This window comes from Anser cygnoides, chromosome 5 (assembly GCF_040182565.1).
Source record: "Anser cygnoides isolate HZ-2024a breed goose chromosome 5, Taihu_goose_T2T_genome, whole genome shotgun sequence".
Taxonomy (NCBI): Eukaryota; Metazoa; Chordata; class Aves; order Anseriformes; family Anatidae; genus Anser; species Anser cygnoides.
Window position 1 is genome coordinate 29,699,140 of NC_089877.1, and position 17,860 is coordinate 29,716,999.

At 47.7% G+C, this 17,860-nt stretch overlaps 1 protein-coding gene across 1 annotated transcript in view; it reads left to right on the forward strand.

Moving 5' to 3' along the window:
- The window catches only part of PLEKHD1 (pleckstrin homology and coiled-coil domain containing D1), a 32,667-nt gene extending 15,462 nt beyond the window's left edge, over positions 1-17,205 (forward strand). Inside the window, exons 4-13 of the mRNA XM_013174128.3 lie at positions 300-376; positions 3,735-3,826; positions 5,957-6,009; positions 7,972-8,066; positions 9,006-9,099; positions 10,177-10,355; positions 11,108-11,240; positions 11,823-11,967; positions 13,826-13,975; positions 14,575-17,205. Coding sequence (XP_013029582.1) covers positions 300-376; positions 3,735-3,826; positions 5,957-6,009; positions 7,972-8,066; positions 9,006-9,099; positions 10,177-10,355; positions 11,108-11,240; positions 11,823-11,967; positions 13,826-13,975; positions 14,575-14,735 — 1,179 coding nt within the window. The 3' untranslated portion in view covers positions 14,736-17,205. The remainder of the gene's footprint in view (positions 1-299; positions 377-3,734; positions 3,827-5,956; positions 6,010-7,971; positions 8,067-9,005; positions 9,100-10,176; positions 10,356-11,107; positions 11,241-11,822; positions 11,968-13,825; positions 13,976-14,574) is intronic.
- The last annotated feature ends 655 nt before the right edge of the window (positions 17,206-17,860 follow it).

The window sequence follows — 17,860 nt, forward strand, 5'->3', positions numbered from 1 at the left end:
TTTCCTCCTTTTGACAGTGGGTTTAGTATACTAGCAAACCAGTAGATGGAAATCTGGGAGCCCAAGAGCTCATTTCCCCTTATTCCCTCCCTATCCCTTCATTCTTTCTACGAGCTCTTGCTGTGTGCATCTCTTTCCAAGCAAGAATGTGTGGTAGGCCTGGGCCGTATTCGCTCCGGCGTGATGCCTCCTGCAGAGGTGAGCCTCCTCCTGCCATAGCTGTGTGCAGCTCGTGCCCTGAGCGTAAGGCATCAGCCTCTCTAATCTGGGTTTCTTTCCCCTCCCCTTCCCTCTTCCAGGGTAACATTGTTCTAGCAGCCGAGTCAGAGTTTGAGCAGGCTCAGTGGCTGGAGATGCTGCAGGAGTCTGGAAAAGTGTAAGCTGCTTTCTGTTCCTTCTTCTCTTTGATCTGCTCTGTAGATGTATAAAGGATAAAGAGGAAAAAGCCTGACTAGAAGGACTGTGGGGAGGCAGAGAAGCTCCCCAAGACCAGTGAGACCCTCACTTGACTCCTGGGTCCACCCTTTCCTAAAATACAAACTCTGTAAAACTGACAGAAAGCTTCCTGTGTTGGTGTGCAGTGCAGTGACCCTTGGCTAACAAATCTGGGCTGTCATCTGGGACCTGCTGTCCCTTTCCCTGGTCTCAGAGATGTGGGACCTGGGGCTTAGCAGAAGCTCTGAGTCTCAGCAGGTGCGGGAAGAGGTAGCACTTAAAAAGGGATGTGAATTTCCCTGGGCAGGTAGGAACTTGCAGAGCTAGAAACTTGTAGGGCAGAGCCTACCATTCAGATAGGCAGTAATTTGGGGGCCAAATTCGTCTCCCAAGTGCATGTGGGAGGGAAGGGGTGTATATGGGGCTCTCACAAGCAACCCCTGCCCGGCTGCTTGTTTCAGAGCCACCCTCCTCTGCAGGCCTTGCCCCAATATTCCAGCACTGGAGTTTAAAACAGGCATCGGGGTGGTGGCTTCCCCTCTATGCTTCTGCAACCTGCAGTGGAGAAAGATGCAGCCCCTGTGTTGCTTGGTTAGTGCCAATGATGGCCTTTGTGTGACAAAAAGAAGTGATTGCACAATCTATGTTGGTGTGTATATGTTTCCATAAAAGCACCAAGGTGGGAATACAAAAGCCCTCCGTGCCTGCGGTGGCAGTCCCTGCACAGCCTACCAGGAGACTTGGTGGGCAATGGGAAAGAAATCACCAGCTCTTTTGTGTGGAGAAAGGCATGAGCTGGGATGCGGCCTGCTGAGGATAAGATCAAGAGCTTGCTCTGAGCAATGTGCCAACTGTTGCCATACCACATGAGAGCACGTGATGTGCTGCTGAAGCCATTTTGCATTGTGATTGGCATAAAAAAAAAAAAAAAAGACCTGGCATTTGAGAAAGGAGGAAAAAATTGGATTGTCCTGTTTCTCCCTCATTTTCTGGAAGACATTTGTGGCTACTTCAGGGTAAGAGCCAACTCAAACTCAGGTACCTCTACTGCTGACTTGATGTGTGTGAAATCCCTCATGATGCCATTTCTTACTTGCTTCCTATTGTCTCCTAAGCAAAGGTCCATTCCCTATTTCTGTTCATCTAAGCCAGACAAACTACACTCTTGACCCTCATGCCACCTACTGGGGCAGCTCTGCCTTCATATAGTCCGTCTCCCTGTGGGGCCATGCTTTGTGTCCCTGTCTCCTCATCCCCATATACAGATGATGATCCAGCCAGGGGTGTTAGGTAAAGGGAGCATGGTCCACGTATCCTTTGGACCACGAAGTACTAAGTGCCTCCAGAAATTGGTTGTAGATGCTCCCAGGAAAGGTAAAATGCAGGCACAACTGCAGAGGTGTCCCCACCTCAAAAGGACTTGGAGTATGGACACCCACCTGCAAAAGGAGCATCAGCCTTTCTGATGCTGTGCTTTCCAGCACTTCAAGCAATGTGGCTTTTTCTAACAAAAGCTCACGTGGTAAGAAGAACAAAATAACAAAGCACTAGTTTGCTCCCCCCTCAGCCATAGTGAGCACCTGCACCTCCCTACAGGTGCGGTTGCACTCAGGCACTGGTTCCAGCAGATAAAAGGAATAAAAGCCTAAATACTACACAGTGCTATGGGTATATCTGGCAAGTTACACAGCAGTGGGTGTTGCTACCTTTGAGCTACAGACAGGGAAACTTGTCAGGCTGGGGAGGAAGCACTGAAAAAGTGAATCTAATGAATAGACCCCTTAAAAGCTGCAGCCATTTTAAAACCCTCCATGTAATTATATGATAAACTTTACCTCCCCTGCTTGAGTTGTTTGCTGTTGGGTTCTCTGGGATCACATTCTTCCTACATCAGAGCACATTAGTGGAAAAACACACATTCACACCCACATATTCTCACTCAGGTTGAAGATGTCTACCTGTGGGCAAAACATCACCTTTTTAATTAGCATTCTAATTTCCTCTCCACTTTGGAAATATCCTGGATGCTCGTTAGCTGAACAGAAACCCAGCCGCCTGCAAAGAGCACAAGGCAGTGCCTGGGCTGTTAGAAGTGTGAGTTGCCTGGTCCCTGGGGTGACGCGTGTTTAACGTATTTGTCTGGCTTTTGCAAGAGACAAAGTACAGGTTGCCTTGAAATTGTTTTGTAAGAGGTTGCCAACTTACGGTTTCCAAAAAGCTGCAGTCTCAAATGGCTCACAAAGAGGCCTGATGCAGGAAGGCTTACAGGTATTTAATATTCATAGGCTCCCTTACGACTTAACAAAGATGAGAAAACTTCTGGGCAGCAGTTGCTGTTCCTGTATGTGCACCTATATAAATAGATTGGAATTGATTTTACATATGCATTTCATGTATTTTATGTGTGTAGGTGCTGTTTGCTAATGGAACGTGGATAGAAGTGAACAGCAAACTGGTTCTGTTTTGATTTGTACGTCTGTGTCCTTGGTTACTTAGTCTCTGTATTGAAGCCTACTCTGTCCGTCAACTCAGTCACTAATGGGCATCTGCTCCGCAGGCCTTTCAGGCAGCTTAGTTTCATAATGTTTTCAAGAGACCTTGAGATCCTCTGGCCAGTGGTGCTGCAATAACGCAAGGTACTCTTTGAAAATGCCTGCTACCTTTAACTCTCTGTACTTGCCAGTTTCTCATCTGGCTTTTTTTATCTCTGGTTCCTCAATGCTTTTACAGGGAGAGGCACTTACCTCAATGTAGGGCCAGGCACTAAATTCTCGTGGCGTACAAATTGAGTGGAGGAGGGATTGATTGGTTCCAGGATGGATACCAGAAAGGCTGGAGATACAAGGCTTTGGGAAGGGGACAATAAGTAGTTAATGTTTGAAGTGGAAAAGTAGCTAAACCAACAAAATATTGGAAAAGCAGAAGACAATGCCACTGGTCTATGAGAAGTTAGGATTCATTTAGTGTGTTCCAGGTACATCCTGTTGCAGCTGGAGGCTGTGCATGTGCTGGGTTGGTCTGGAGAGCGCTCAAGACTAGGCTTAGTATAGAAATCTCCAAAGCACTGGAGAAACAATTGAGTAGCTGTGTGGTATTGATGTACAGCTCCTGTAAACTTCCTTTTACTGAACGTCAGGAAAATTTCTCCAAGTCACTTGCAGAGAAAAATCTAGAGAATCACGATCACCACTGAGAGATTGTGTTTAAATTCCTTGGTAGATTGCTAGGCTGAGCCCCTTTGCCTCTCTCTGTGGGACCCTTAACTCTCTTTTACTGTCTGCTTTGGCTGCTCTCTCTAGTACCTGGAAGAATGCCCAGCTGGGAGAAGCCATGATCGAGAGCCTGGAAGCCCAGGGACTGCAGCTGGCCAAGGAGAAACAGGAATATTTAGGTAGGAGACTCTAAATGCTGTAGAACCCAAAATAGCCATTTGGCTAGAAGAAACCTCTGGAGGTTACGTAGTCCAGTTCCCTACTCAGAAACCAACCTCTGGATAGCAATACTTTGGGTGCTCTGACTGCCCTGAGAGGTGCGGCCGTCACTCCCCGCATTGCCTATGGCAAGAGCCAAAGGAGAGCAGCCTCTTTAACCCAGATGGCTCCTAAGTTAGGTGGAGTATTCCTCAAGAGAGGTGCAATAGCCTTTCTGGCCTGGTGACTCCACACCTTGCACAGTGATTACAGAGATAATAGGAAGTGCTGAGAGGAGGACCTGGAGAGACAGGTGGAAAGTTAGAAAATTTTGTCAAAATGTTGTTTTGCAAACACCAGAGCAGAACAAAGAGCTTAAGGCTGAAGAGGACCACAGTATGATAAAAGACAAGGTGATGAAGGAACAGAGGAAAAAGTACTCTGTGGCAAACCAAAGATACGTGGAATGTAAAAATACATATTTCACAGTGTTTTTTTGGTCCTTGACAAGATTATCCTCAGCTGGTGAATTTTCACAGTTGGTTACTTTCTTTTGACAGCAATTCTATATTTATTCCTATTTAACTGATGAGGTTTCTGCCTCATTAACCTCATTGTCAGTGATCTGTGTCCATCCTGTAGTTAACTTTTGATGTCAGGCATTCCTACTGGCACCAGGTCAAGGATCTTTGGAGAACAGAAACACTGCCCTTCATTTCTGCTCTAGGGAATTCCCTGCATCCCCACGGGGTTACCTTCCATCTCCCCTCCTCGCCGAGCTGGGATCCAGGTTTCCCAGGGGACTGATTTCTCCAGGCTGTGCAACTATAATCTATTTGCAGTTAGGTTTGTTTAAATATATTAAGATCATCCTTCTTCATAATCGCACACAAAGCTACCCTAGATATTTATGTCCGTATGGTAAAACAAAACAAAGAAACGTAACAACAAAACCCAGCTATCAATCTTCATGACTAAACCCAATGTCAGTTCTAAAAACAAGCAAGCCTCTACTCAAGGCGTGTGTAATGGGAGCACGATGAACAAGAGGCTTTAAGACGTCACTGCAGGGAATAGCTCCAAAGAGTTGTTATTTAACACCTCTTTTTAGTCTCAAGCCATCTAACATCCACGTAGATTCATTCATATGATTTAGGATCACCAGAATAAACCATCAGTGCTGTTTTCTGTTGACTTAACTCCCCTTACACTCGTATCACAGAACAATTGATTATACTTTTGTCTCTGTTTAACATTGCACATACACATGGTCAGGACAACTTAAACCTCCCCAGAATAATTTTTTTTCCTATTGGTTCAAAGCCTATTGTAACTCTAACAGACCACAGTGCTTTTTACCTTACAACTTAATAATAAACCTAAATACCTTCCTTATCCAAGGTAAACCGAGTAGACAGACGTGTCTACTTCATGTTTCATCATGGGCCCTGTAGGCCTTTGACTTCAGGGCAAAGTTTTTCTCTTACTGAATTAAGTAAAGTAAGATCTAGTAAATCTAGTGAGGCTTAGTACAATGAGAGGTTTGTTTGTATGGGCAGCAGCTCCCCGTGCATTCAGCAGAGTTTATTTGGAGTATGCCTTGAAGGCCCCTCTAGACTTGAGGGAGGTTGGGAGACCTCTTCTCCTAGTTTAACCTAGAGGGGTTAAAGGAGAGGGTGATGTGCTGGGAGGGTAAGGGCAGGGCACTGAGACATATGAGGAGAACAGACTGCTGCCGTGCTGTGAGTGACCCCGCGTGCCCACTTAGCCCTTCTGTACCTCCTCTCCCTTATGTGTGAAGCAGAGCTGAGGATGTTTTCCTAGCTCAGCTAGAGGGTGGCGAAGGTTAGTTTGTTAATGCACTTGGGAGGAACCCTTAGAAGGAGTACACATTAATATGATTGCTTAGTTTAAGTTATTTGGCAGGAGGGAAATTACCAAGCATCCCATTAGTGTCATCTCAGCCTTTGGAGCCTCTCAAACAGATATGCATGGAGCAATAGAAAACGCTGCGCTTACAAGCTCCCGTCAGTGCTTCATGCTTATAAACATCCCTGGGATATAAATTGCTTTTCTCTGCGTTTGGCCTTTGTGTGTGTGTATGTTTGCAGATAAGCTGATGGAAGAAACAGAAGAGCTGTGTCTGCAGAGGGAGCAGAAAGAGGTGAGTGTTCATCACAAACCAATTCCCTTCTGCTTCCACGGGGCAGGGCTGGAAGGTCGGAAGCTGCTGGCTTGAGGGCACGCCAGAGTCCAGACAGGGAAGCAGCGGAGCCAAAAGTCTCCTGCCATTCCCTGGGCCCTGTGGGTGAAAAGAGAAATAAGGGCTGTGCCACGGGATGGGCCGTGGAGCGGTATCCCTGATCCCCCGTCCCAGGCTCTTTCCACACAGCATGCTTGCTGCACCCCTCACGGGCTGATGTCTCCAGGTGAATTGAATACTTGCTCTTTGGTGGGTTCAAGAAGGCTGTGGCAATCGACTTGTCTGTCTACAGAGTTAGAAAACAGACCTGACATTGTTCTGGTGTAGGGATGCCATCGTGAGAAAGAAGGAACAACAAAAAGCAGTCAGGTTTGTTCTTTGGACTCAACAGAGACGGGGACAATAACAAACATTGCTCTAGAGAAAGACCAGGGCGCCACTCCTTTAGATGTGACTATTATACCTTAACTGGTCAAGCTTATTATTGTTTTTCAAGCTATTCCTAACCTTTTTGTTTAATATAATAAACACAGTTCATTCATGTATTTACACCAAATCTATAGTAGTTTTTATACCACCATCATAAAGTTATTGTGAAGTTGCTTTGTAAATGGATTTTCCTCTTATATGACTCTTAAGGACATAGATCACTGTGTTGCAGTCTTACAAACTGCCCCGTGTTCTCTTCTCCAATTAATCCAGAACGACTGTGGCCCCTCTTTGGCAAAAGACAGCAATGCTGACCTAGAATTCTCGGGCCTGTGTTTTTCCTGCCTACATTTCTGCAGAGCTAAGGGACACTTGGTGGCTTGGACACTTCTCCAGTGCTAAGCTACTTCTGCCTTTACAAGGAGACATCCCTGTCTGGTGAGGTAGCCTGCTGCACTACCTGCAGCCACAGGGAGGGAAATGTTCTTGTCCAAGGACTCTGGAACAAATCTCTGTCCTTACAAAGCCATTCACTGTATCTTCATTGCCCACGAAGAGCAGATGGGGCCAGTTTAGCGTGAAGGACTTTGTTATGACAGAAGACTCTATAGCTCGCTGGACTGCGGTGGTCTGACCTGCTGTGAGCCTGAAGGCTTCAGAGCAATATGTTGGGAAAGCAGTTTGAACCGTGTGTCTGCACGTGGAGCAGGAGTCAAGTGCATGTCCTGGAGCAAGAGTCTTCTGAATTTATCTGGCACCAGTGTTGTTTTGCGACCTTCCTGGGCCTGCGGCAGGAGATCTGCCTAGCAGCTAGGGCAGGAGGTGGACCCTTGCTGTGCTTTGTCCCCATCTCCTCTTCTGCAGATGGAGAGAAGGCTGGGAAATGCCCCTGGTAGGTCTTGGTATGACTGCTTCTCCTAGACTAGAAGAAACTGTTTCACCATATGTGGCTAGCTTGAGGTAATCAGAAATCTTTAAGCAGTGCTTTATTAGTCCAAAGTGACAGGCTGACCAAATTGCAGAGCTGTAACTGTGCAGTCTGTGTTTTTCCTGTCCCAGTGGGAATGGAAAATGAGGTTGAGCTGGTACAAGTGCCATGTTTGAGCTGGTGCAAGTACCATGCTGACATATTCCTCTCTAGGCTTTGTGCCTGCACGTGTGGGTGCTTGGAAGGAAAGGCTATGTGTATGCTGAGCCCACCTTTCCCAGGAGGCTTTGGACCTTTTGTATACATGGAGCAGAGCTGATCTGTGCAGGCAGCATGTGTAGGATTTCCAGGTGCCTGATAATTTGTCAGGGTCTTCTGAATGTCTGGAAATCTTCAACCAACCTCCAGTCCCTTCTAAATGCCCCTGGACAAAAGCGTGCTGAAATCAGACACCTGATGGCTCTGCATAGTGCACATGAAAAATGACAGGCTTTGTTAACAGGGAAGCTGCTCCTGACTTTTAAGTGTGCTGGCAGAGTACACTCCTGTCTCCTCTTTTGGTGTAGGAACTGGAACGCCTGAACCAGGTTCTGGAAGCGGAGAAGCACCGGTTTGAAGAGGTGGTACGGGAGCTGCGGCTGGAGCAGGAGCAGATCAAGAGGTAAGGGAGCAAACTGGGCAGGGCAGGAAAAGGACACCGGCTCCCTCAGTAGCAGTGCTAGTGTGGCTGTGAATCAGAACAATGGGTAAAAGCCACCAATTTTGTCTGTGTACAAAGGAGGTAAATGCAATGTTGACCACAACAGGGACGGCTGAGATCTGTGTACTTGCACTTGCTATCAGTTGTGTGACCGATAGGTTACAGCTTAATTTCATTTGTTGCTCAGGCCTCCAGCAACCTCATTTCCAAGGAGCTGGGACATGAGCAATCCTCAGGTTAGTTGGGGCAGTATGGCAACTGGCAGGTGCTGGAGGATTTCAGCACCTGATACAACTCATTGTATTCTCACCAGCCATGTGGGCTCCAGACATCTCAGTCCGGTTTTTCATGCTCAGCTGGATGACACAGGGTGGAGGTTGAAGTTGTCTCACTAAGAATAATTTTGTCTTTCTGAGACTTACACTATGCAAAGCAGCAGTAACAAATGTGTTTAGAAAAGGAAGGATCCAAGTGTTGAAAAGGCATTTTTTGCAATTGCTCTCTTATTTTTTTTTCCCACCCCCTCCCTAAATAGCATCTAAGAAAAGCTGGTAAGGTTTTCCGAACTATTTTTCTTTTCATAGATCTGCACCTGCTGACACGACTGCCCAGTCTGGGCTCTGCCAGTTGTACCCATGGTCCTGTCCTCACTAGAGAAGCACACTAGTGGCTGGTTTTGGTTTAACCATCAGGAGGCACAGCCAGGTTCCTGGATGCCTGTAGTGTGTTCAAGGTGTGATGCTTTCAGGTCAGGCACACTCCTGTCTGAAATTCCTGACCCATACTGCCCATACCAGCCACCAGTAGCAGGTCCTGCGTTAGAAGTCCACAGCCTGCACAGTCCAAGTGTGTGGGGCTAGTGTTCCCCTGCAATAGCTGTCACAATTTCTGCTTCTTTAGGGAGCTAGAGCTCACGGCCCGCTCCCTTAAAGGAGTGGAGGAAGAAAAGAAAGAGTTGCGAAGCCTGACAGAGTCCTTACAGAAAACCCTAGAGGTGAGTGACTGCTTCTGCCCTCTGAATGACAGTGTCATGGGAACAGTCCTCGAGAACTGACCGGGACTGACGGCAATGCTGTCCAGGGAATGAATCTAACATCTGTTAGTGTCAGAGTTAAGCCCTGTGCAGATGAACCGATTTCATTCTGTAGGTGATATGAGGGACAAAATCCTCTTCAGAAATGACTAGAGTGACGAGGAGCCCAGCAGAGCCAAACCTTTCTCAGCAGTGCCAGATGAAGCGATGCAGGGCAATAACCATAATATGTAGCTTGGGAAGCTCGGGTTGAACACTGGGAGAGATTTTTTACCAAACAGGCAATGGGAGAGGTTGAGAGATCTCCATCCTGGAAGTTTTTTGAGACTCATCTATACAAAGCCACAGCTGATCAAATCTTGCTGCGTTGACAGGCCTGCTCTGAACAGGAGGCTGGACTAGAGCCTCCCAGAGCCCTTCTGGCCAACAAGGCTATAATCTTCTGTGGGAGCTTCCTGATTTTTGAGCAGCAGCTCCTTAAGCCCTGACTTAGAGCAGCAGCGAGGCATTCCTCATTCACAGACTGGAGCATGGTTCCCAGGTGATAATACATCGTACAGCAATTTAGGAAATGGAGTGCTGATATATAAAACCCTTTATTTACTTGGTATTGCTCTGGTGGACAGGTGAAAAGTGGCTTTTCTAAATTCACATAGTTTTGGTGAAGTTTCCACACAGCTAGCCTGCTGAAGCCTCGATGTCATCCTTAATGTTCTTGTTAGATCCTCAAAGTTGGTCCAAAATCTGATGCTCTTCCTGAAGTCTTCTCCTTGACCACAGTTATGGGTAGGAAAATAGATCTGGAAAGCTAGGGAAGGAGCATTTCTACTCCAGGTGCCTCCAGGTTCTCTCCCACTTGCATAGCAAAGGCTACAGTGAAAACAGATTTAAGGGAAAAAAACAGATTTTGTTACTCTGGTTTTAATCTGAATGAGGAATGTGAATGTAAGTGTGGAAGAACTCAGTAAGGTGCCAGGCAGGAAAAGGAGCAGAAATATTAGACTTGATTGATGCTCATAGTTTCTGTCCTTCTTCAAGGAGCTTTCCCTGGAAAAGCAGCAAATGCTGGAGATGATGGAAGAAAACGAAAGCCAGTTCCCACCTCCAACCAGCCCTAGCAAGGAGCAAAGCCCCAGCTGGGGACTGCACTGCAGCCTGCGGCGGATTGAAGAGAAGATGCAACAGCTTCTGGAGGAGAAACTCCTGGCAGAGAAGAGGTGAAGTGGGGTCGGGGGCTCTTGCAGCGGTGACAGGGAGGTGGAACAAGATGCCTTCCAGTAGGAAAGGTGTTGTGGGAAAAGAGGTAGTTTTTCTTCATGGCAGATAGGAGGCAATTAGAAAGAGTATGGCTAAATATTCCCAGGCTTAAAACTAGGATCACTTCAAAACTCTTCCCATATTTACCCTGAGACCTGCAGACAGGTGAGAGCCTTTATAATTTCAACTTTTGGCTGCTGTACAGGGAAGAGGACACTTCTGCCTTGGTCAGGATTTGTGATGCCAAATGACATGGCTATCTGCTGACTTACTTTGTAGCTGCCAGCATAAAACAAGGCTGGAAGCCCTTCTGGTTCCCACGTCAGGAGTTCAGGTTGTGAGCACTTCAGAGAGGATGGGCAGAGTGAGGCAGGGCCGCTGAACTCCTTGCTGCTACTTGGGCCTGCACCTTTCACATCAGGCTTGTGAATCTGTTCAGTGTTCACGCGCTTGTCCATTGTATTGTCCTTGTATTTGGTGCTCGTGGACCTCTCTGAGGGGGGTTGAGGACGTCCCCTTCAAGAACTGACTACCTGGCTTTCTTCAGCCAGGCCTGTTATTGAAGCAAAAGGCAGATAATGCTCCTTTAGTGCCTCTTTGCTCAGGGTAGCCAGGTAGTTAAATGCGCCCCACCGTGGCATCGAGCCCCTCCCTTTCTGTGAGTCGTGCAGGGGTGGGGATGGTGATCTTCTTTTGCTGTGCCATGCACCAGGATGAAGGAGAACGAGGAGAGGTCCCGAGCTCTGGAGGAGGAGCGGGAGTTTTACTCTTCCCAGTCACAGGCGCTGCAGAACTCGCTCTCAGAGCTGACCGCAGAGAAGCAGCAGGCAGAGAGGGACCTCAAGGTACCACCCGTGTCTGTCACGAATCCGGGTCTCGCACTTGCTTTTCAGATCATCCCCCTTCTCATCTTTTCCCTGCACCTCCAAGACGCTCTTACCCTTTAGCATTCCTCTTGGCCAAACTAAAGCTAAGATGACCTAAGCTGTATGAGTTATTCTCATTTGCTAAACTATTACCCATATTATCCTTTATTTCTAATTTTTATTGTATTTTTTTTCTGAAACTAAGATCTATCCACCCCATTTTGGGAATTGACTGCCTTTATCTCAAGTTCATCTCGTATGAATTCATGTGTTGAAATACCATCTCTGATTCCACATGGTTCATACAATGAGAGTGCAGATGTGAAAAGAAAATTTAGAGTAAGGGAGAGTTCCTAAAATAATCTGGACTTCAAATTCAGATTGTCTGAAGACATAAGGAAAAAATTTTTTGTTGTCTTATGTTATTTCTATTGGTTTTACTTATTTTTATTTTTATTTTTTTCGTTTTCATCTGCTTTGTGTCCCTCGCAAGCCTCGTAAGTTACAGGGGGAGGTACACAAGCTGTTTTCAGGAGTACTTATTCTCTTCATCTTCCTCAGGCTGAGGTGAAGGTGCGCATGGACCTGGAGAAGAGACTGAGGGAAGCTGAGGAAGCGTTGCAGCGCTTGGAGCAAGGTTTAAATTCTCTGGATCGCAACAAGGAGAAAGAGGAGAAGATGAAAGCAGATGTCAGTCATTTGAGAAGTAAGTCAGTCATCCATCTTCTGTACTGATGAGCAAGCTCCCAGAGAGGAAATATTTCTACCCATCTTTTCAGACCTCAAAAAGAGGTTCCCAAATTAGCAAGGCTGCACCAGGTGCTCTCTCGGCTCTTTGTACCTCAACCACACCTCCCTTTGGAGGAGTCAAAATGCACTATGCAGACACTTGGTGCTTCACCCTCAAAGGAGTGCAAAATTATTCCAGCCTTCCCTGAGTGGTGGAAGAGAAACCTAGTGGTAGAGAGAGGAGTAAATGCTTTCCAAAAGGTCAAACAGGGAAGTTGTGGCAGAGCTGGAAAGACTGACTAGGTCTGAGTTTCTGGGAGTCCTCTGGTTCCCCCAATCTCTTTTCTCAGCCCTCCTTCCTGGAACATCAGCAGCGTAAGGAGCACCGTGGCTGCTGTAGCAATGTGCTGGTAGGTCACCAAGCAGGTGAGGTTTGGATCCTGAGTCAGAGCTGAATCACTGCATCAGCCCAGCGTTGCTGTGCTGAGACAACTGCAACCCACGGGTAAGGTGTAAGTCTTACGTTCCCTGCGGCCTATCCCTGTCTGTTTGCTTTTTGTAAGATGGGGTGCTGGCCTAGAATCTGGCTTGAGCCAGGTTTGGGAATTGATATCAACAGCTTATTCTGGGAGAAGTCTTCCTTGTTTTCCATCCTCAAGTATAGTGCAGGGGGAAGCCATTCTAGAGATGCTGTATCTATACAGTTAAGGCTTCATTGCAGTGAAACGTGGATGTATTGGGCCAAGAGAGAAAAAATCAAAAAGTCTTGTGGCATTCTGAACACTATATGTATATATAAAACATTATTCAGTAGTTTCTCCATCAGATTCCTAAACTGAGGCAAAGGACTTGATTTTGAACTTTGTGCTAGCAGCTAGGAGCCATGGCAAGAATACGGAGCTAAAATGGCTGTGTTGAGCTCAGCTTTCAATCAGAGCTGAGCTACCTGCACAGGGCAACAGAGAGTAACCTCTGGCACTGAATGTCTCCTGACACACGTTTCTAATCTTAAGTTTGGAAGCTCTTTTCTTCAAAAGAGCAATGTTTTCTTTAGTACCAGTCCCAGCACAGATTCAGTCCTTGCAGGTGATTGCAGCTCTCTGCTGTCCTTTGACAGCAGAGCTGGGGAGCATTAGCATTTGAGGCCTTTGAACAGCAAGGCAGGGATCTAGGAGGGCAGCCGGAGAACAATGGCAGAGAATGATTAGACCATGGTAAGGCCCTAGGAAATGAACCTGGGCAGGAAAAAAAAAACGAGAAATGAACCTGGGCAGGAAAAGCAACTGCTAGGGACAGAAAAGCATTGTCTGAGTTTGGTGGATGTGGGGCTTTGCACAGAGCCTGTAACGTGTGCATGTGTTAGTATTTGCTATGCTATTAAGAAATCCCTGGCCATGCATGGCACACCTGGGTGTGCATGACAGTGTTTCTAATTCCTCTATTTCCCCAGCTAGGCTTGTCTCGCTTTAAAATTTCTTCAAGGAAGATGCAATCAGCCAGGCTTCAGAGCTCTCTGTTTTGACAGACTTGAGAAGTTTTATCCTAATATCAAGGAGAGTAAACTGCCTTTCAGCAATTAAATCATTAACAGCTGTGGGAAGGATTAAGGGCGAATGGATGGTTGCCATTCTTTCTCTAATTTGAGTTATGACACTGGAGGTTTCTGTTGTTCAGAACTTGGTGATGTTCTGGAGCTTCATAGATTTTTGTCTGTGAAGATCTGGGGAAGTGTTGAACATCATAACTTGGCTCAGCCTGTCAGCGAGCTCAGTCCCTCTTGACTGGTTCTTTGCTTGCAGTGCCTTTCACTGCTCACAGTGGTGTCCTCTCCTCAGAGTTCTTTGAAGAGTGCATCCGCAACGCCGAGCTGGAGGCCAAGATGCCCGTGATCATGAAGAACTCAGTGTACATCCACAAGGCTGCCACTCGCCGCATAAAGAGCTGCCGCCTTCACCGCCGGAGAACCAGCGCTTCGTGGAATGACTGTAGGTATCGGGCAACTTCTTCCTCCGTGTCCTGCAGGAGCAGATACGTGCAGAAAGATCTGCAAATGTGGTTCATATTACATACTCCTTAGCAGTAGCATGGAGCTACGGGCAGAGAGACTTGGAGCTTCTCTATCCAGGGAGCAGGAAGTGAGTCTGTGTACTAGCTCCCTGTCTCTTCGTGTATGTGAAAAGCTGCTGGGATGCTCCCAGACTCCTGTAAAAACATATGCTCAAAGCTGACTTCATTTGTGATTAAGCATTCAGGTGGAGTTAATTTGGAAGGGATGCCTGCACAATATCTAGTCCAGTCCAGTGCTCAAAGTGGCTGCCTTTGAGGTTAGGTCAGGTTCTACACAGAACCCTAAACCTGTAAAGAAGTAAAGCAAAGCACCCGTAAAGAAGAAAAATGTGTTTTTGTGTCCCTCAGCATCTTCCTCCTCTAAAAGCAGGAAGGTGAAGCTATTAGTGCAATGGTTAGCTCATACTTTGCCAGGCTCTCTCTGTCACGATGATCGCGTAGCTTGCGTGCTCTGTTGAAACTTGGGTTTGTGTCCCTGGCTGAGCGTGCTGACCTTTCTGTGCTGCTCTTGTTTCAGTGAAGCAGTCCCAGTCCTTCATCTTCTCGCATGCAGAAGCTGAAAACATTGAGGAGCTGAAGGAGGCAGCCAAAAGACTGAGCCGGCACCAGCACTTCCGCGAGACTCTCTACCAAATCATGAGGTCACAAAAAGATTCAGCTTCAGGGGACGAAAAGTGACTCTTGCTGGGAGGGGACTTCTGATCTCAACTTGCCATTCAGCTCTGCAAAAGCTAAGCCATCAGGCACTAGGGTCAGAAGGGAGATATGTCCTTTGGTGAGGAAGGTGAGGGGAAGTTGTGTGTAGGCAATTCCTTCAGTTAGTGGCTTTGCTTTACTTTGGATGCTCCCCGTAGCCTGGCAGACCTTCCTTGCTGAGCACTGCTGATCACATCTCTTTGCTTCAGCTGCTTACGTTAAGCCACATTTTGCCAAGATACCACGGCCGGTGTGACAGTGGCCACCGACCTTAGCTTAGGAAGTGCCTCTTCTTTTCTTTCCTGCCTAGTCTGCCTGCCCGACACGAGTGTTTCTGAGAAACCCGTTGTTAGCCCGTGGTCCAGCTGGAGCAGCCACCCGAGTCGGGCAGAGCTTGCCCCGTTTTGCCTGATCTCTGCTGGGAACTGGCTCGCTGAGCACCCCTGCTCATCAGCACTTCCATGGGGCATGCTTCATGGCACACTTCCTGAAGACTGCAGCAGCCCCAGCCTCCCAGGCACAGGCAGTAATATCAAGCACGGGGCAATCTCCTGATGCAGCAACATTTCAAGCAAGCGGTAGCAGCGCAAGGTGAAGGCAACCTGGGAATGCTGTGGATTTGGCTCCAAGAAGAATCAACGTGCAAAGTAGATCTTATAGGTAACTCGGCAGCATTGCTGCAAGCTGGAGGGAGGGTAATGCTGTGCTGGCTGTGGTTACAACATCCTGGGGCCACCTTTGCACTTCTTGCACTGGAACAGCTGGCTGTGTTGCTGCTGGGAGGAGGAGCACAGCTGTGTACGGAAGGTGCTATCCACAGGCAAGTTCAATGTGTAGGAGTCTTTGACTCAGCTCTGGTGGCTTCCTCATCACCTCTGGAAAACAAGCTTCGGGACAGGTGGATGAGGACTGTCCAGCAATGAAACCTGCTACCACTTTGCAACTTAAACGCTGTCAGCAGCAGGATGTCAGGGCAGTGCAGCTGTGGGGAAAGCCACCTCTGTGTGGGCTGCAGTGAATGGTCTGTACCCAGGGCTTTGTATTGCTCTCTACCAGTTCTCTTAGTTGCAGCCTGGGCTATCTTGGCTCAGCCTGGGCCTCCAGCAAGTCAAGGCTGGAATGGGAGAGGCCCTGCGGGCAGCTTGTTCAGAGGTGGGCTTCTGGTTGGCCCCTGCGCGTTCCCAAGTGCTCACCACGAGGTTATTCCAGGGGAGGATTTGGCCTGCAGGTGGTTATCTTCTGTGTTACAGAAGAGGGATGGCTTTGCTGTGCAAACTTTACGGCCTCTCCCACTACTCCTTTTTGCAAGTAGTTGGCTAGTAATTATCTGTGCTATAGTATCAGCACTGCTTAGTGCTTACAGAGCCCGTGACAAGCACACTCAGTCACGCTTATCCCTGTGACATAAATCAGGAAACAAAGTCATAAAAGATACAAAGGTGATGAATCTAGCAGTAGAGGGGCTTGGGAATCTTAAGTGCAGGTTTACTGGGGTTCTCAGGGCTGTAACGCTCACCAGTTCCCCTGCCCCCATGCCCTCTGTGCCAAGTGACACTGGGCCGGCTGCTAGCCTGCCCTGTGTGGGCTGTGACACAGGCCAATCCCAGGCTGTGCTTCTGGCCACCAAATTCATTCCCTACCAATCCAGAGCTCTTTTTCCCCTTTGCACTGCCCTAATATAATCTCTGGCTATTTTCCAGTTACAAGTTCTTTGTTGTGTGGTGCAGGAAGGTACAGCCAAAGAATGCGTCTGCAACCCAGGCAGTTAGGAAAATCACCCAGTGGCTTGTGAATGCAGCCCCTTTGGTCTATTACCATCAAATGCCACAATATCAGAATTTACACAATTATTGTACTCAGGAGGTGGCCACATCGGGTCTTCCTTTACCCTGCATATTGACAGCAATAAATAAACAAATAAATAAAAGTTATGCGGATGCTAGAGTGAATTCCTGCGTGTTCTTGACACACCATTACTGAAATGACGTTAAATTGCCTCTGCAGGAGTTGAGACAAATCGCCGTGACACACATTTACTGCCAGGGTACTTGCTGTGCTTCACTGCATTGCTGTACATGCTGAACATCACCTCCAAAAGGACTGTACGTAAAATGCTTTCGTCCTTGCCACCCGCTTCCACCTTATTTACTATGCTGAGCCTCTGCACTTTAAAATGTGTATAGCATTAAAGGCAGGATGTATCAAACCTAAAGCAGAAATCTGTTTGCTTACCCAAAGCCGGCGGGCTGGGTGCCCATTAGCACCAAGCCGTGCCCTCAGCCCCCTGTGGCGATGTGCTTGCCACCTCGCTGCAGGCAGTGGCCCTGCAGAGGAGCCCGCCAGCCCCCACCCTGTGAGCTCCCTGGCAGTCATCCCCTCTGGGAGCTTCTCTTCCCTCTGGTGACTTTCCCAGCTCACCCCTTCGGATACGCATTAAAAAAAATGGTTTAATGTGCAGACACCACCAAACATGAAGCCTGATGGTTCTCTTCTGTCATCTCACCTCCTTTTTTTTTTCCACAGCATGAAGGGCAGCTCCTGCTAAGGCCACAGTAAGGGTTAATTTTGTCCTCCACACAAGCTGCAGGACACCTCCAGGCTGTTTCTCTCTGGTGTAGAAGCGGTTCCCGCTTCACAGGCAGGGGTTTGGCAGATCCCTTGGCTCTCACTCCCCCAGGCCTTTGCTATCGCACAGAAGTAAATGACAGAAAGGAAGGCAGCGCCAGCCCCACTGCTGCCTGCGTTTGCTGCTTCTAAAGCAGAGAAAGTGGACAAGAATGGAAACTGCCCTTGGGGTCAGAAGTCAGTAACAAAGGATGAATGGTGTGCTATGCGTGACTGCACATGGCACACAGGGGACGAAGGCTGGTAGCAATTTTCAGCTCCAGAGCGTGGCTCTTACCTCAAGAGGGTGGGCAGGCTTTCCGCTCAGGACATTAGCGTGGCGTTAATGCAGCTCTTTGGAGATAAGATGATAGTTTTTCACAAAAAACAGTCTGTTTCAACTGCTTTCTCATGCAGTTGTTTCCTGTGGCTACTGGAGGGACAGAAGATGGCTGGAGCTGTGCCTGGGCTCTTGTCAGTCACAGGAGAGCAGCCATGTGGGT